The sequence below is a fragment of the Amblyomma americanum genome, chromosome 1, assembly GCF_052857255.1.
Source record: "Amblyomma americanum isolate KBUSLIRL-KWMA chromosome 1, ASM5285725v1, whole genome shotgun sequence".
Taxonomy (NCBI): domain Eukaryota; kingdom Metazoa; phylum Arthropoda; class Arachnida; order Ixodida; family Ixodidae; genus Amblyomma; species Amblyomma americanum.
This window is the reverse complement of record NC_135497.1, coordinates 504,098,345-504,118,016: the sequence shown is the minus strand read 5'-3', so window position 1 is coordinate 504,118,016 and position 19,672 is coordinate 504,098,345. Positions and strand designations below refer to the sequence as shown.

The window sequence follows — 19,672 nt, the reverse complement described above, 5'->3', positions numbered from 1 at the left end:
CGCCTATGCACGACGCAAGGCAGTCCCTTCCTGCCCCGCCCGTCTTTTCAGCTCTCTTGATACCAGGAGTAGGGTGGTAAGTGCAAATGAATCGAAGCCGGCGTGGCATGCCACACTTTTGCTCCCGACAGTACGGAAAGTGTGCAGCGTGTCCGTAGGAAGCCTGTGTAGCATACGCCCGACATCCATGTTTTCCACTTGTCGTTGCAGATACGCCAACTTAAGTTCTCTGAGCCGCGTCGGAAAGTACGAGCTCTGATGTCTGGCCCTGTTCGGTATCCATGCAACACGCAGGATGTTCAATTCCTGCCTCACGTATGCCTCCTTTCCACAGAAGAGCTGTATCTACTCAAGTCTGCTATGAATCTACTACAGTTAGTGCTTGGTCTGTTCGCCGCTCGTTCAATATAAATTGTTATTTTCGGGCTTGTCTCCGTCCTACTTATTCGTATTGCTACCAGTCACCCATGTTAGGCTTATTTCATCAAATTCAGCAGCATATGGCCACACACTACAGGGTTTATCTCCACTTCACCACATTCGCACAAGTCGTGCATGTATTGCACCTACACTGGAGTCAGTCGGATATCACACAGCAAGCATTCCTTTTGTGTTGGTAATACTCTTGATATCCGCAAATACTTTCCTTCAAGCAAACGTCTCGGCAACATCATTACGAGCTATAGGCGTTTCCATTCACTTCATAAGTTTCGCCTTTCATTGTTGATTGCACCAATCTGGTCGAATGTCCAGTTGTTTGGCGTTACTTTACAAACCACACAACAATTTGATGAAAATCGCTCATTCCCAATTACTACAAACTGTATTATTCGTGCCTGTGCAGTTCAAAAGCACACCTTCTCATCGGTGCAGTCATTCCCGATCACCTGTATATGCTAATTAACACCTTTTGCATACTTTCAAGGGGGCCCCTTCACCAGGCAAGGTGGACGTCAGTCCGGCTCTTTTGCGGTGTGCAAGGCTGCTTTCTTCTTTACAATACTTTCGATTCTTTTTGTGTACTTCGGTTTTTTTCCCTGCCTTCGTTTGCTTTGTTTTTGACTTGCCTCTTTGTATCTGAGCCTTTCCGTTTTTCTATTTGGGTATATAGAGATGCTCTGTGTGCGTCACTGTGTCTTGAGTCAGTACGGACGTTTGGTTGATATAAAGGGAAAACATGAAAACTTGTGGAACGTGCTCAGAAGAGAAAGGCGAAGCATGGGTTCTAAAAAAAAAGAAATCTGGCATGCCTCAACGATGTGGCCCATGAATGACCTCCTTGAAGACATGTGCAGAATAACATTCTAATCACCGGTTGTGCATCACGGCGGCACATGGGCTTCACCTCCTTCCCGGGGCCTACCAGCCGGGTGTGTACACCGACGGTCTCTACGCTGCTGCTTCCAGTCAATCCAACGCGAGTGCCTAGTCGGCGCCTCTTGGACATCGACGCGATGGCCTGCTGACCCGGATCGTCATCGCCGCTGCGACGACTCCTGTGTGCCAGCTCCGAGCTACAGCCGACGTGGTGCAAAGAGCTGCCGCCTTCACCTGTCCCTGTTCGCGGCCATCGACTGCGGGAGGCGGCGCATCGATGCCCTGAGAGTCCAAGTAAGCAAACTGCTCGCAAACCTTGGTTGTCTGTTAGGCCAAGTCAGTTAGCTATTGATAGGACTCTCCCTCTGTTTTGTTTGCATTGTATGTATGAGCGGTATTTACGAGTTCTGCGTCGTATAAAATGTGTCGTTTGCAACCGCCTTGCTTTACTGTTCTACATGTATTATTCATTTTTCTTTTCCAGATAGCTGCCGTGTCTTCGTCACCTCGAGGCTCTCCCCTCTTTGAACCCAGCACTTCAGTATCGGAGCCTCAACTCTCCCGTTGTTTGAGTACGCTTTCTCAATAAGCATTTCTTACTTTCGTTTTGACCTCCTTATAGTTACGTTTTATTGCAAAGCTCATTGCAAATTCTTTTACTTGCATTGGTTTCTTTTCATTTACTCAGCGATAGCTGTTTGCGTGTTGTCCTGTGATGCACGCACTCCCTTGCACCCATGTGCTCTACACACAACTTGCATAGCCGCCATACTTTCTAAAATCCAGAAATATTCCGAGGGTAAATATTTTCCTTTCAATGTTTTCGAGTATATGTTCTTTCACTTCAAGAAGGGCCATTTCGGAGGACCTATTTTTTCTAAAGCCGAATTGTTCACTTGCTATTATGTTATTTACACTCAGAAAGCTTACTAGTCTTTTATGTATACTATTTTCCGCTACCTTCGCAAAGATAGGGAGCACCGAGATTGGTCTGTAATTGTTCATATCGTTAGTGGAACCGCCCTTGTGTATAACAGCCACACGAGCTAACTTCATTGCGTCTGGGAACACTGCGGTGGAAAGAATAAGGTTCAGAATATGAGTGAGTGGACTATTAACTATTTCTGCCACGGCTTCTAGTGGACCGGGTTTAATATCGTCAGCTCCAGAGGCGCAATGGTTCTTTAAACCCAAAATGACGTCCAGTATTTCATATTCATCAGTTGGGGACAAAAATACAGTATTTTCACAATGTGCTTTGACGAATTCCTCGCATGGTATCGCAGCGCAGTCATTTGCGGAAGCACCCACGTTAATAAAATGTTCGTTGAACAGGTTTGCAACCTCTTCTTCACTCATAGATTCGCTGTGATAAGAAACCCGCTTTGGGGAGTTCGATTTACACGTGATGTCTCTGACCGCTTGCCATACCAGACGAGGATTTCCTGCAATATTGGAAAACTTGTTCACATAGTATGATCTCTTTGCTTTCTTAATATCAGCATTCAATTTATTTCTCGCTTTCTTAAATGCGCGGAGATCGCCTTCACTTCGTGTGTCTAAAAACTTTTGAAAAAGGATGTTGCGGTTTTTTATTCTGTTATACAGGTCGTGCGAGATCCAGGGCTTTCTTGCTCTCTTGTGTCTCTTAAGAGTTTTAAAACCGAAGGATTCATTGTACGCAGAAATAAAAAACATCAAGAATGCCTTATAAGCAGCCCAGTCCTGTTGCATAATGAGTTCTTTAAACTTTGACATGTTTCTTTCCGAGTAATCTCTAATCAATATTTCTTTCTCCAGAAAAGAGCGTTTTTGCTTCGAAGGTATCAGACAGTAAATGGGTAAATGATCAGTAAGATCGCATATAATTGTACCTGATTTAACTTCATCGGGGCAGAAGCTTGTAATGCACAGGTCAAGTATCGTTTCAGAATTTGACGTGACGCGAGTAGGATCATTAATCACATTTGAAAAACCATACGACTCAAAGAGCTCTTGGAAATGCAAAAAAATATTATTTGGAGAAGCATTTATATTGAAATCCCCAACAAAGACACATTCGAGGTTGAGCTCGAGGCTACGTTCAAATATTTCTTCTGCAAACTGCATGAATTGCTTTAAACACCCAGATGGCGGTCGGTACACAAGAGCAGGTAGTATATTATAACAGTGAATAATGACGTACTCAAAATTTTCATTCACAATGTTATAGTTTGCTAGAATTTGATAAGGTAGTTGGCAACGCACATACAGAGCAACACCTCCTCCGCGCTTTGATGAACGGCACGCTGACACACAATCAAATCCCGGCAAGAGAAAACAGTCGTCAGATGTTAACCACGTCTCACTAAAGCAAATAAAGTCAAACTCGTGGTTTAAATCTGATAAAAGCAAAGTAACCTCATGAAATTTATTTCGCAAACTTTGGGCGTTTAAATGAAATAAAGAAAACTTCTGCTTATCCTTGAGTTGCTCACTATGGTGAGCAAAATTGGACATGAATGGCATCGCGTTTGCTTGAAAATACAATTGCCTGCGCTATCACCTCAGATTGGCGAGGTCATCCTTATCGCGGATGACAACTGCTCGTGCACCGGCTTGCTTCCGTACAAGCACCTTTCCATTCACGTGCCAAACGAACGCGTAGCCGGATTCCTTAGCCCATTCTTTTGCAACTGTCAGAAGAGTGCGAGTGTACCGAGTCATATTTTCACACATGTACTATCCGGTGTTGTCATCACGTAGCGCCTGCCTTTTTGCTAGCCAGGCATCACGAACCTCCTGCTTTGCGAAGCGAACAATTACGCACCGTGTTTTGCCCGGCTTCGCGGGAAGCCTGTGCAGGGCTGTTATGTCACTCGAGCACACCTCATCAAGTTCCAGTTTTGTGCCTATTTCATTCACTTTCTTTAGTAAGTCCTCGTTTTCCGTCTCTGGTAGACCATGGATTTCGATGTTCAGTCGACGACTGCGCCATTCTAGACTGTCAACGTCCTTATTGAGCTGTGCAATTTCACAGGCCCATTCAGCTTTCTCAAGCCGCTCTACACGCTTCGTGACATCCTTTGTCGACTTTTCTTGGGCTAGAAGACGTGTTTGAAACTCATCGAATTTATCTGAGAGCAGGCTGACGGATGACTCAAGCGACTCAAGCTTGCTGGACATGGCCAGAAGGGAGTCAATTTTACTTTCCATTGAAAACAGCCTAGTGATTAGTTCTCTATCGGACTGCTGCCCGTGCAGTGTATCCTCAGCTTTACTTCTGCCCTTACATGTTTCGCACCTCCAGGCCTTCCAAGCCTTTGCTCATTTCGAAATGAACGTTTCTTCCGAAACGCCTGAACATGATCCGACATGGTACGTAAATTCACACTCTGAGCAGCACAGTGATTGATAGCTGTCATCAACATGTTGTCGACATGCGCAACAGCGTAACATGATAATTGCGTGACACTCAACGGTAGCCTTGGCAGCAGCGGCAGGAACAAGAACTATCGAAAAAACGACCAACCTGCAAATACGTGGAGCAGTAATTCAGGAGACGTGTGCGCTGGTTGCTGCCGCTGCTGCCAATGCCAAGGAAACGCCCCTTGCTGAAAATTCGCCGGACGGTGTCGGCGATACCGCTGACGATTGTTCGTGCTTTTCACCGTGAGGCTCGGCGTTATGCAGGATTCTCGAACGCTGTCCGAGATCGATGTTATTCGTCGTGCACCTCTGGCTCGGCAGCTTGCCCCGTACAGATGTCGGGCACCGTGCTCAGTGGACGGGCTCGTCACCTTGTCGCGTACAGATGACAGGCGTCGGGTAGTCTGCAAATACGTGGAGCAGTAATTCAGGAGACGTGTGCGCTGGTTGCTGCCGCTGCTGCCAATGCCAAGGAAACGCCCCTTGCTGAAAATTCGCCGGACGGTGTCGGTGATACCGCTGACGATTGTTCGTGCTTTTCACCGTGAGGCTCGGCGTTATGCAGGATTCTCGAACGCTGTCCGAGATCGATGTTATTCGTCGTGCACCTCTGGCTCGGCAGCTTGCCCCGTACAGATGTCGGGCACCGTGCTCAGTGGACGGGCTCGTCACCTTGTCGTGTACAGATGACAGGCGTCGGGTAGCCTGCAAATACGTAAAGCAGTAATTCAGGAGACGTGTGCGCTGGTTGCTGCCGCTGCTGCCAATGCCAAGGAAACGCCCCTTGCTGAAAATTCGCCGGACGGTGTCGGTGATACCGCTGACGATTGTTCGTGCTTTTCACCGTGAGGCTCGGCGTTATGCAGGATTCTCGAACGCTGTCCGAGATCGATGTTATTCGTCGTGCACCTCTGGCTCGGCAGCTTGCCCCGTACAGATGTCGGGCACCGTGCTCAGTGGACGGGCTCGTCACCTTGTCGCGTACAGATAACAGGCGTCGGGTAGTCTGCAAATACGTGGAGCAGTAATTCAGGAGACGTGTGCGCTGGTTTCTGCCGCTGCTGCCAATGCCAAGGAAACGCCCCTTGCTGAAAATTCGCCGGACGGTGTCGGTGATACCGCTGACGATTGTTCGTGCTTTTCACCGTGAGGCTCGGCGTTATGCAGGATTCTCGAACGCTGTCCGAGATCGATGTTATTCGTCGTGCACCTCTGGCTCGGCAGCTTGCCCCGTACAGATGTCGGGCACCATGCTCAGTGGACAGGCTCGTCACCTTGTCGCGTACAGATGACAGGCGTCGGGTAGCCTGCAAATACGTGGAGCAGTAATTCAAGAGACGTGTGCGCTGGTTGCTGCCGCTGCTGCCAAGTGTCGCTTTCTTACGGGTGCGGGTTGTTTCAACCTCTCGCACACCCAGTCTCGAAGAAAGGCCTATCCTCAAGGCGCACTTTCTCACAAACTGTCATCAGTAGACGCACGGACAAAAACTCGCGTACAAAGGTCGTCTCTCGCGTCTCCCTCCCCTGTTCATGCGGGCTGAGGTTGACTCGTGGCAACGACGTGTCATTATTCATGTTTGCAGCTAGCGGGAAAATGTCTTGTTGACTGCGCCTGAAGCTGTCAACTAGCGCCAGAGACACCCTACACTTTGAGCAGCGTCGCCACAGACATGTGGAAAAAGCCATGCGATGCTAAGCGGACTATGATGGCTCTCACCAACCACATGCGCCCGCCTCGCGGCAAGAAGGTGCACAATGGGATGCATCCTGACGTCTATGTTCCTGGAGGGTGGTTGACCTTTCCCGTATTCTCGGAATTCTCCGCTGTCTGGCTCCCCTTATCCCGTGACTCGCCCCCTTCTCTGCTGTCGGAGGGAGGGCAGAAAAAAAAACACAATGGACATTCCTTTATCGCGAACCCTGAGGCCGCAAACAATTCATAGCACCGCCAACTTCCCTGCAACCTTCAGCTGTGGTGGGCGTACAAGTAGTAGTAGTAGAAAGTGGATTATTCAAATAAGAAAAAGGAAGGAAAAGGTATTTGCTAGTCCCGGCATCTGCCATCGGTATTGAAGCACCTGAGCTGGCGCAGCGGAAATAAAGGATAGCTGGCAGAATGGAGAAATGAAATGAAAGAGGTGAGAGTACAGATACAGAGGATAGGAGGGAGAGGTAATACAATCAAAAACTATTTACACAATAATAAATATGTACAGGTTGCGCGCGTGATTAGTTGATGATGCAGCAATAAAAACATGCGCACAGCGCAATGTTCACTACAGCTGGAGGGGGCGTCCAGCTTTTAATTGTCCAAGGCGTACAAGCTCGCTAACACTGTTCCTGCTGTTCAAAGGAATAAGGAGAAGTTCATCATCCGAGAACTCGGCTGGCGTTCGATTGTGCATGCTGTTGGGCTCAGGAAAGCTTCTCGTTGTTTAGCTTACTATCAAATGCAGCTCACCAGTACCCCTCAAGAAAAAAAAAAATCTGCATCTCAACGATACCATCCTATGGGGCAGAAACTTGCAAGGTAACGAAGTCTATGGGGACACTAATGTTATCGAGTGGAATGCGATTGCAATGATTTCACAATCGTCGTGGTTTCTGTATCAATTTCTCTGTTTCTCTGCGGCAGTTTCTTTTGAAATTGTCGCTCCATCACCATATTCGGACGTGTAGCGCCGAGGTTTGCACTTATCGCACCTTTTTCTCATTCCGATTCCGATTCTTTATCTCTGTTGCTCTCCACCCGGTGGGCGTGTTCTGATGACATCAAAAGGCCACGTGACTTCTCTCGACCAATCATTCATAAAACTGCCACCTGCCACAATTAACAGGTTGTGATGACGTCACAATTTCACTTGACCACTCCGGACCAATAAAAGAATTTCGTGGCACCTGACATATGCGGTGTTACTCGGTGACTACTCTATCACTATCTCATTATAAGGATTGAACTTGAATCAAGGGCAGGACAGCGGAGCAATTAAATAAAAAAAGTACTGTTAAGAGATAGGAATAGAGCAGAGCGGGGAAGGGAGAAAGCGCGTGTTAATCAATGCCGACAGAGAACGTGCATGTCAGTTGAGATAGAAAACACAGACTTGTATGAGCCGCAACAAGTCTGGACCCAATCTTATGGCAAAATTATTGAGCATGAATAACTGGGTGAGCGAGCCGATTTTTGACTACGCGAACAAAGTGAGGCCAGATCGCAAGGCCATGCCAATGTGACGCACACATGTGTTGACTCATGCGCTTGGGAAAACAGCGGCCTGAAACTGCACAGCTTTACTTTCGGTTCGAGATATCGCGGGTGTCTCAATTTTTATTTCCTGCAACTGTGTGCACTGTGGTGCTGCTTTGGCGTAAGCGGACTAGGTACTCCTCTCTCTACATTCAGTTTCTGGCAAGGCTGAAGAAATCTAAACAATATAGTTATGAGCCGTGTCACTGGCTATAAACGGTGTTTTTTCTTCGCGTGTATGTGTACACGGACTATCTCCTAAAGGACATAGCACCACCCCAGTTAAACTTCCCTGCTCTCCTTCGGATGGGGACGTCTTTTAGCAGTACGAAGAGTACTTCAGGTCTTCGTCCGGCGACACGTTGCCGGTTGGGGCAGCAGTTCCAACTTCTCAAAGCAAAACTTATTTATTAAAGACGGCACTGACATAAAAAGGCAGGTGAGTAAAAGGCAGTTTAAAAAAAGGCTGTTTAAAAAAGGCTGTTAAAAACGGCCGAGCTTGAGACTCGGCGCGCTCGTCCCAAGTCGTCGTTTCCCGCAGGTTTTAAGCCCTTCGATAATTGGGCGGAGCTTGAGTAATCTAGCTCTCGCCCAATTTGGACCAATAGCAAAGCAAATGCATCGTATGTACTAGTGGGCGGAGCCCAGGGCCCGCCCCGGGCATGATCGCTCCTGGTAACAGGTGCGGGAGGGGGGGGGGAGGGGGGGCATTGGCCCCGTGGGCTGTCGCGAGCCCAGTGGAATGCGCATCTCTCACCCTAAGCGGGCGTCACGCCTCGACGTACATTCCTCGACTCCCCGTGGGCTGTCGCGAGCCCAGTGGAATGCGCAGCTCTCACCCTAAGGGGGCGTCACGCCTCGACGTACATTCCTCGATTCCCCCCCCTTCCCCGGGCATGATCGCTCCTGGTAACAGGTGCGGGGGGGGGGGGGGGGGCATCGGCCCCGTGGGCTTCCACTTAACAACCCCGATGTTCGCTCGCGCTGCAGAGCATCATGGTCGTCACGTGATTTCGGTGATACAGAAAGCGGGCGAAGCACGCGTAGCGCCTCTCCCCCTGGCGGTCACTTCCGAACTTCTGTCCGGGCACGTCGCCAGAGGAGCGCATTGAGTGAGCAACGTCTCGACTGGTACGCGTACTTTTCGCACCGCTGGCGCTCTTTCTCTCATTGTGAGCACGTGCCGTCCTGCTCGCAAATGCACAAAAGAGGGGTTGCCGCTCGTTGTGAGTCATGGCTGGAATTCCGCGACTTTCAAAGAGTGGAGAAACTTATTGTTCGGTTGAGGGCTGCCATAAAAAACGAAACAGGAATATTAGCCAGAATATTTCTCTAACTCAAATGGCCAAGAGCTGTCAGTGGAATGCTAGATATTTCCTAGACGTGTTTTACATTATTGGGGGAAAAATTAATATTGGTAAATTGTAAGGTACTATAATGGAAATATTGAAAGTAATGGTCCATCCGTTCAATGTGCAGCAAATTCTTTGAAAGGTTTTCATTCACTCACATCGATCAGTTGACGATACCAAAAAAGTAAATAGAAAAAAATACAAGCCTGTAGATGAGAAACTATTGTAGTCAAATCTTCCAGTTCGCGAAAAACTGCGTTCATACACTCATTCCTGTTAGGAATGCTTTTGTTGGAAGTGTTGAGACGAGCTAACGAAACTCCTTTTCATCTTTTTTTTTGTCAGTAAAGCCCTCCGCCAGTCAGGTAATACAAAAAATTAATTTGGAGACTGACATCAATAGTTGCGTTATGCAGACGCGTGTGAGACAAGATCAATAATCGCCTCATTGTTCCGACGTGTGACATGTAAAAAATTTCTAAGAATAAAAGTAGTCGAAATGTTTCTTGCACACGAGTGAGTATTTGCATGTGAGCGATGGTGCTGCACATACATTGTTTTTGGGATGCGCGTGCGCTGTGATAGGCATTAAAATAAATATATCAACCATTTATCTCAATCATAGTGATTAACCAAACTAGAACAGCTGGTAGGCGCATTTCGCGCGCGTTTTTCTTTTCCTCTTCCGCATCGCGCATCGCCTTATGGGCACTTCATTTTATGTTCAAGTAAAAATTATCTTCATTATTATGCAGCGAGGAACGTAGCGAAATTCCAAATATTTGGCCAGCAGAGTTGCATGCACCGAACTGCTCAGCCACCCAGCAAAATTAAGTATTTTGTGCCAGTCCCGATTCACAAAATAGCACGTCCAGTTGGCTTGTGTTGAACGGGAAAGTAAGAGCCGGCCTACCTGCAGAAACAAAAGGCAACGTAAACAAAACGGCACAAACAAGCAAGTTGCGCGCGCATGCCGACAGCATCCAACGAATATTACTATTGGCCTAACAAATTTGTTCTGCACCAAATAATTAAATTCTCTGACATTTGCCCTTTAGGTGTAAGACGAATATCGTGGATATTTTGCGTGTGCGGCCGGCAACGAGTGACCGGACGCTTACCCTGTGGCAAAGGGTAGGGATGTGGGGTACGGTAGGCACGAGTCACGCACGATCGCTCATCCATCCATAACATATGTCTAGGGACATAAGCGGGTGTAGTAATCCGGCGTGAAGTATGTAGGAGTAGCCGGGTACAGTAAGTGGTCAACGGGTGCGGGTGTCGGGATTAAGGGTGTTTAGTTGGACCGGGGTTTTATGGTGCATAAGAGGATTTTGCGCCTCAGGTTTAGTATGGCGGCTATGCAAGTTGTGTGTAGAGCACATGGGTGCAAGGGAGTGCGTGCATCACAGGACAACACGCAAACAGCTATCGCTGAGTAAATGAAAAGAAACCAATGCAAGTAAAAGAATTTGCAATGAGCTTTGCAATAAAACGTAACTATAAGGAGGTCATAACGAAAGTAAGAAATGCTTATTGAGAAAGCGTACTCAAACAACGGGAGAGTTGAGGCTCCGATACTGAAGTGCTGGGTTCAAAGAGGGGAGAGCCTCGAGGTGACGAAGACACGGCAGCTATCTGCAAAAGAAAAATGAATAATACATGTAGAACAGTAAAGCAAGGCGGTTGCAAACGACACATTTCATACGACGCAGAACTCGTAAATACCGCTCATACATACAATGCAAACAAAACAGAGGGAGAGTCCTATCAATAGCTAACTGACTTGGCCTAACAGACAACCAAGGTTTGCGAGCAGTTTGCTTACTTGGACTCTCAGGGCATCGATGCGCCGCCTCCCGCAGTCGATGGCCGCGAACAGGGACAGGTGAAGGCGGCAGCTCTTTGCACCACGTCGGCAGTTTGGATGTTGGATGTTTGTTGAAACGTGCAAGTATTACTGTCCTTTGCTCTGTGGTAATGTGGGCCACTCAGGCACAAATCGGATAAGTGATTACACCTTATAGGTTAAAAAATCAGAGAGTGCGCTGTTTCATTGATTTATTTATTAAAGTTTAATAGCCTCTGTTATCACTGGCGATAAGGAAATTTACTTTGCCGTCTTCAAAGTCTTAATTATTATGTTCGCGGCACATTTCTGCCAGTGGTTTGAATTTTTTTTTCTGCTTCGGGGAACGGTGTTTTCCTAACTAATGGTCGAGCTCAGTGTTATACATTTTTTTTATCGCTATTGCAGTGAATAAACAGAACAACTTCAACAAAGACGCATGCTGTTCACTGCCGCTCTCATGTCCAGGCGGTCCTACACTGCGAAGTTACAGACTTGGTCGGCGACGCCATTCGGTGCCGATCCCGAGCGTGCAATTCCCGGCGCTCGCGAATTTTGGGCCAGCAGAGAGCACAGGTACGTTGTGTCATCGCTTTGGTCAAAGCACTGACATGTCAGCTCCTCTAAATGCCATTTCACATTCACTGGGTCGCTGTAATACCGTGTTTCATCATGTATGCTACGCGCTATAGAGTTTACTGACGAGCACAGCATGCCCATTTCATACCACGTGGCAGTGCGTGCTACCACGTAGCACCATTTCCTGCAGAACAGAGCAATACAACTTGTTTTTCGTTGTGCTGTACAATGAGAAAGTTGGGAAAGCGAGAGAAACTACAATGCCTACAGTGTTCTAGATTTACTAAAAATCAGAAAAGTTCTCTACAACGCCTACGAATTTCGGTGATGCTACAATAGCCTCTCTGCATGAGCTGGAAGCAATCCCCTTCAATTCATTGCTTTGTCAGCGGCTGCACATACGACATATGGCACGAAAGAGAAGGCTCTCGCAGGCGCTAGTGATTCTGGTTAGCTGCTCCCCTATTAAAATCGCGCCTGATTTGCAAGCGCAAGAGCATTTGCACACACATTGGCAGGCTTATCGTGATTGCTGTAGAGGTAGGCAAGTGCCAGACATGTACCGTTCTCAAATTACAAGGTATGGTTTAGTACTTCGCTTCCCGTGATTTATGGGCATGCCTTCGGTTTCAACACAAACACCAGCAAATCGGGCAGTGGTGGTGGTAACTGTATCGGATCTGGTAACCAGGGTCCTCAAGACTGGTAACCATGCTGTGGAAGCCGGTCAGCCGGGTGGCTGATATAAGAGCGCAAGCGCCCAATAAACGCACTGTTACTCTGCACCTCGAGCTCAGCGGTCGTCTGCGTCGCATGCTATCTTGAACGACACATGGTGTCAGAAGTTCTTATCACGCCCATTCCCCGCTTCCACTGAGCCAGCGCAATGGAAGTACTACCGCCCCCTAATCGCCAACTGCTCTCCGAAGCGCCGGCGGAAAAGTGGAAGCAATTCAGGCAGAGGATGGATTTGTACTTCAAGGCAACTTCGCATGTGAACGGTTTCGCGATTTTAATAATAATAATAATAATAATAATAATAATAATAATAATAATAATAATAATAATAATAATAATGGTTTTATTTGCGCCTTATGAATACATGGCGCGGGAGACCCGCAGTAAAAGCTGTCACAAGCGACAGCTTGACAAAGCCGGAGGCCCCCCTATACACTTGACAGCATCATAGGCGCAATGAAACGGCATGTCTCATCCAAAAACAAAATAGAACAAAACACGAAAACATCTGCAATTACAATCACTCACAAGAACTACATAAAATTATACAGAAAATGTGGTAGAATGAAGTTAGAAAGCACTTACAAAAGCAATGAAACATTCATGTGCGATGGCAATGAGTTTAGCGAAAGTAACAGATAAATTAAGCACATTTTGCTTCAAATAAAATTCAGAACAATGTGAATACAGACAAGCGGTACAGTCAGGATAAACAACAACGTGACAGAGTAAACAGGAAGGGCAAGCGATGTGTCCTAGTACATGTTGAAATACCGGCGGAGTGTTTTGAACGTCACCTTTTCAAGTTGGATATGTTTATGACTTAAATCATTTAGTAACCGGGGTAGTTTATTCTGTATTGTTTGTAGGCCGTATGTTGTGCGAAACGTCCTTACTTTCCAGAGCTCCGTGTGACGTGTCTGGCGTGTAGTAGTGTTTGGTTGTAACCTGGCTAGACGATGTAGAAATGAACTGTTGCTAGCGTTTTCATTCTTAATTGCCTTGCAAAGGATATAATCAAACAGTTTGGTAACAGGAATTATGTTGTATTTGGGAAATAGATGATACGTATGTGAATAAAACGGCAGATTTTCTATTACTCTTACAAACCTTTTCTGCAACTTGTGAAGCTTCTGCAAATTTCCGTAAGTTGTCGTAGACCAAACTAAGTGACAATAATTGAGTCGGGAGGAGAATAAGGTATTATAAAGTAACAGTAAGATTTTTGGTGGTAGTAAATTGCGATTGCGGTATACTAGCCCAATTACTTGTGTTAGCTTAATTAGCATGCTGTCCACGTGGACACCCCATGACATATTCTGCTGAAAGATAACACCTAATGTCTTAATGTCGACGTAATAGTGGAAACGGACCATCGACCACTGATAGCCATTGCCCAGAAGAACCTGTCAGACATGCCTCCTCGCCTGCAGCGTTTCTTTATGTGCCTCATGCCGTTCAACATTTCTCTTCTGTACGTCCTAGGGAGAGACCTTGCTCTGGCCGATGCTCTCTCAAGAATCCGATGCGACAGCGATGAGCCACCTGAAAGCGAACTAGAAAATGTGGCCACCCATGCAACGGCCGGCCTCTCCACTCTCGTCAGCGACACAACAGCCAAGCGGATGGCAAAAGAAACGAGTGAAGACGACGAGCTAAGGCGAGTCACTGAAGCCCTACAAGATGGACATAGCGTTATAGGTCAGCTAGCTCCCTTCGAAGCTCAGCTATCAAGTGTGGAAGGCGTACTGTTGCGTGGATATAGAGTTGTCATTCCGAAGTCCCTAGAAAAGAAATGTTGCAGCGCCTACACGGGGGCCACTTGGGCGTCGGAAAATGCAAAGCAATGGCCAGAGTATTGATGTATTGGCCTGGTATGGCAGCAGAAATAACTGAGAAAGTTTCCAGGTGCCAAACCTGCCACCGTTTCGCTTACAAGCAACCAAGTGAACCCCTAATGCAAAGGCATTGTCCCGCATTACCGTCGGCTAGGGTAGGCGCGGACTTGTTCGAGCATTACGGAACTACCTTGCAGTCTACGATGCCTATTCCAATTACCCTGAAGTAGAGCCGCTTTCTCACACTACTAGCCACTGTGTAATAGAGGAGCTGGCCATGATATTTGCACGTCACGGCATCCCGCTTGAAGTATGCACGGACGGCGGACCACAACTTTCATCGCAGGCATTTCATGCTTTCGCAGAACAGTTTGAATTTGCCCATGTTGTTTCTAGTCCCGGTTTTCCACGCTCAAACGGTTTGGCAGAGAAAGGGATGAACTTGGTGAAATGTTTCCTCAAGAAGGCGCTATATGTGAATGAATACTTTTGGATCGCCTTCTTAAAAACAGGACAGCACCACTCGAGGCCGGACAAGCCCCGTGCGAGCTACTCATGGGCAGGAGGTTAAGAGCGAGGCTGCCTGACTTCGCAGACCGTAGGGCACCAGAGGTCAAAAAGCACACCCAAGCCCACCCTCAGAGACGTCCACTAGAAGCACTCGGCGAGCATGACACCGTTAGGCTGCTCGACAAGGGAGGGTGGACCACAAAGGCCCTCGCAGAAAACGCCGTCGCCCCTCGCTCATACATGGTCCGTAAAAAAGACGTGAATCAGCTTCGTCGCAACCGTCAACATCTGCTGCGAACAAACGAAGAGTTCGACCCCTCACTGGAAACCATTCCTGACTGTACGGAAGACAGTGCTAGCGACTGTGCTTCTCTTCCAGGCTTGCGGCACCACAGGAGTCCCTGGGCAACTCGAGCCCCACGTGTGACGATCAAGCCACGGCTGCCCACACGCCTCAAGAGCATCCTGAGCCAGGGCAACATAGTCCTCTGGAAACCATGAATTCCGAGCCGGACGACGCTGGGCTTCGGCGGAGCACCCGGTTAAGGAAAAAGCCCACCCGCCTCGTGTATCAAAAGGACTTTCATCAAATTGCTTGAATCGATCTGCTGTTGTATTGTGCTAGTTTTTTTCTGTTTTTAGAGGGAGAAAGATGTATCGGATCTGGCAACCAGGGCCTTCAAGACTGGCAACCATGCTGTGCAAGCCGGCCAGCCGGGTGGCTGATATAAGAGCGCAAGCGCCCAATAAACGCACTGTTAATCTGCACCTCGAGCTCAGCGGTTGTCTGCGTCGCATGCTATCTTGAACGACACAGCAATGACTTTTATTTTCAAAAGGAATGGTGTGGCGTAGGGTACTGGAATGCTAAGACATTGCTATAGGCTGACAGACACATACACAGGAGATAGCCCTGGACCACAGATGTATGGAGTTCGCACTTTTCTTCCTTAGACAATAGCATCAAATGCGAAACACAGGGGTCTTTTTTATCTGAATGAAGAGGCTTTTACAAATATGATGATTCTGGGGCATTGAGGAAGCGCACGTACTAGGATTGTGCAGGCAGCACTTGCTCAATGAGTGGTCGTTAAATTGTGACATATGATGCGCCTGGAGACCTAGAATCTTTAAAACCTCTGACACACTCACCGGCCGCTTCTAAGTCAACCGAGTTGTACTGGGTTCTTGCAGGGCGTGGTGCTTGGCTTCACAGCGCGAAGCGGACTACCAGGAGCCACGTCGTGTCGCAGGCGCGCACCAATCTTATCTATAAATTGCTACCCATTATAACACTTTATGGCTCTCTCCTTTAACTTCCGTTCCGGGGAAAGTGCTGCAGGCTAGGGTATTTTGCATCAAACTAACCTCTCTGTCTTGGGTGTCGTAAACCTTTTTCTGATCACAGTAAAATTGGGTGTGTGAAAAGCTGAACATTGAACTTCATGGCTACTTATGTTGAATAGCCGGCGACTCGAAGGAGTTGGATCAGGTTGAACGCTTCGATGTGTATGTAAACACCTGTGTAAACTGTGAATTTATAGCTTCTTCTTAGCCTGGGCTACAGGCAGCACTGATGCATGTGCTTCAGCCAGTTTTCAGTTTTTTTATGTCGCAACCTGCGGCCCTTATTGTGCCCCAGAGCTAATGTCGTATATAACATTTCTGAAAGGAGTGAGCTTGATAACACAGCTTCCACCATACTTTTGTAGGCAATTTTTACCTTCCGTAAACGTCATTTTACCACTACTTTTCTTGCATCATCTCAACATGTATAGAATAGCAAATATGGGATTCCCTGACGTTTCTGGTACTCATCTGCAACCGTTCTAGCATATCTACGAAATTTTTTGTATGTCTATGTATAAATAGCAGCGGGTATTTTTCTTGAAAAGCTTATTAGTTGGCTTCAGGACACACTCAGTTTGGGCGGAAGAAAAAAGCATCTGCATAAACAACAAATGACGAATGGTGCCTGAAAAGATTAAGAGTTTGCGCTGAATACTTTCTTTGCTTTCGTCACTCTTTCGTATCTGTTATTTTCGCTGCAGGCACTGACGATTCGGCATCAGTACCGGTGCTCCGACAAAGAAGTCCCTTGACGGGTTTTCTGACAGCCAGCGAGGAACAGCTCTTTCCTTGTACGTCTTGGATATTATGAAAAGGCTCCTGCGCAACGAAGCCTGAACAAAAGAAAACTATGCACCATATCAGCTGTGTGCTCAGTAGTTTAGAACTAACTGGTTAGCAGCACCTGATGATACGTTGTAGGCAGCAATGTTCAGTTCACAGCCTAGGTTATAAGTTGGCAAATGAAGTTATGTGCAGAACGTGGTTCTAGCTAGCAACCCATCAAAACATAACCTTTCGTAATAATGAAGGCGTCCTAAAGAAGAATCCTACGGAGCCCAAAACCATATAACGCTAGACGAGAGAGAGTTGCTATGCGAGCGCAAAAGCAGATACCGCGCGAACTGCCACTTGCTAAGGGCAATCACTGAGGTGACCAACGCCGACGCGGGGCGGCCCCATGGCAAGACCTTGAAACTTTCTCTTTTTGGATTGGCTTGGTGTCCCGCTAAGGCGCTAGACTTGAAAACAATAAATCAAGGTTTCTGCCGTAGCAAAGCTCGCGCCGCTTAGTCGCAACAGCGAAAAGACGGAAAGACACAGAGGGTTCAAAAAATGCCGACTATATGAACGGTTTACGATATGTAGGACCTCCTAATAAAACACTTTTGTGAACTACTTGAAGGTAGAATCAGGCAATAAAACTTTGGGACTGCATATTAAAACGAGTAACACGATCAAATACTTTGATGTTCACAAATCCAAATTTTTGGCCATTTTTCGCTATTTGAAAGCCGCATCTCCTGTTTAAAGAATTAAGCTACCAAGAGGTCTGGGAGAAGAAGTAGATCGAGAAACAATAAACTAACAACCGATTTTATTGGAATGCGGTCCGCTGCATGGTTCTTCCCTTGGAGGAAGTAACCGCTTAATGATTTCAGTCGTTTGCACAATGTTACATTCCCTGTTTCCCTACTTCGTCTCATTAGTCGGCCATTCTTCCTTTCCAAGTTGCTCTTGTTCAATGCAGTGCAAACTGGCTCAAAAGTCTTCAGGCCAAACAGCTTCCATGCGAGCATCATATTAAGGTCCAGAAAATTTTGATGAGGACGATGGTTTTGTTTTTTAACTAATAGGTATTTAGATCCTACTGGACTGCATATGGGTACCACGAAACCGGTGAAAATGAAGCCATTAGCCTGAGGTCTTTTGACCGAACATCTACCCATTTTCTTACTTTTCCATATACCTCCCTAACATATGGCGTCTGCAACTCTCAGTGAGCGTCAGCAGCGACACAGATCAACCGTTGAACGTGGGTGGAAGATTGAAACGATGACTTCGGGACGCCGTTTGGCCAGACCTCCTGGGCTATAACCCGACCATTTGCGGAGGGGTGCTCGAAGACTTCAGCGCCGCCGAATACCACGGCGGCACCTTGCGTACGGAGGAGCTGGCACCGCGTCCTCAGACGTCTTCCTACGGCGGCTGCACCAGAGATGACGTCAACAGAGCCGACGATGCGAATCGTGCGAGCACTGAGGCCTTTGAGACCCCCCTCCTGGACAATATATACTGCCGAAGAAGCGATGCCAGTGAGGACGGCACGGATGAGACCGAAGTCGTAGAGGGCAACTGGGCTGACTTGGATGAATCGCGGCCTCAGCGCCTGGAGTGGCAGCCTTCCCATCACCACCAGCGCGACGAGAGAAGACGCTCCGGGTTAGCAGACTGGGGTAAACAACTTTTGTTCGTTAGCTGATTTAATTTTAGCTAGATGATCTTCTAGCATCAGGAAAACGTTACGCTGTTGTACTTAGGCAAATAATTTAGAAGTGTGCAGGTAATTAAACACAAAGGAAATCAAACGAATCTTCATGTTCTGCCGCACTCTATGCCTGGTGTTGTTGCTTCCCTGATCCCCTCAGTCCAACTTCCTTAGCTCACTGAAACAGTTCAACAACATACCTTGTAATACATGCAAACTTTGTACATCCTGAATGAAATGTTCTATAAGCGGATAATGCTATTTGATGCCAAAGAGGTAGTTAAATAAAATGCGACTTTTTACGTCGTCATCTTTGTGAGGGACTTTCTTGGTGCTGAAGAACGACACCTTTTTGGTGTGGCCTTTGGTTATGCGTATTAACAAAAGTTTCTTCACTGGAGACTAGTGTTAATCGTGCACGTTGTTAGCCAAAAATAGGTCACATATGATTTCGAAAGTTCCCTGCTGAGATTCTACCATTTTCAGTCAGTTTAACGAGGCATCCTTATGGGCTTTAGGGTTACGGGGGAGGGCGGGGGGAGTAGTGTGCCAGGATTTGCCAGCTGAGACAATGCGATCGGGATGAGTTTAAGATCGATCGCAGTTGTGACAGTTTGAGACAGTTTTAACGCTATAACGTTAAGGTTCCCGCTCTGCAGAAAATCTGGCGTCGCCCTCGGTACCCTCGTCGGTACCCTCGTGTGAGGAGAAAATCCCCGCATAAGCAACCTAGGGGGCACCCTAGATCACGTGACGTTATGCAGCCATCACAACCTGACCTTAAGATTGTGAGCAAACTCCCCACTGTGGCAGGTGGCAGTTATTGGAGATTGCTCGGGAAGGCCAACCCGGGCCGCACAACCCTACCGGTGGCAGCACCTGCCATCCCGGGGCACTAGCGCATTGCTTAACCGCTATACCACTGCGCCAGGAGGAGTACGAGGACTCCCAGCGATCTATGAATGTAAATTAGAGAACGACCAATTGCGCATATAT

General features: G+C 47.3%; 1 protein-coding gene and 1 long non-coding RNA gene across 2 annotated transcripts; one reads left to right on the top strand and one right to left on the bottom strand.

The window, feature by feature from the left end:
* Positions 1–10,096: 10,096 nt before the first annotated feature.
* LOC144106414 (uncharacterized) lies at positions 10,097–11,242 on the bottom strand. Its single transcript, XR_013308992.1, has 3 exons — positions 11,153–11,242; positions 10,875–10,962; positions 10,097–10,237 (listed from the first exon to the last, which is right to left on the bottom strand). It is a non-coding gene; the product is annotated as an uncharacterized LOC144106414 (long non-coding RNA).
* Positions 11,243–11,592: 350 nt separating this feature from the next.
* LOC144106404 (uncharacterized) lies at positions 11,593–15,577 on the top strand. The gene is made up of 3 exons (XM_077639211.1): positions 11,593–11,749; positions 13,976–14,150; positions 14,841–15,577. Exons 2-3 carry the CDS (start codon positions 14,116–14,118, stop codon positions 15,337–15,339), a joined length of 534 nt encoding a protein of 177 aa, XP_077495337.1. The 5' UTR covers positions 11,593–11,749; positions 13,976–14,115; the 3' UTR covers positions 15,340–15,577.
* Positions 15,578–19,672: the final 4,095 nt, after the last annotated feature.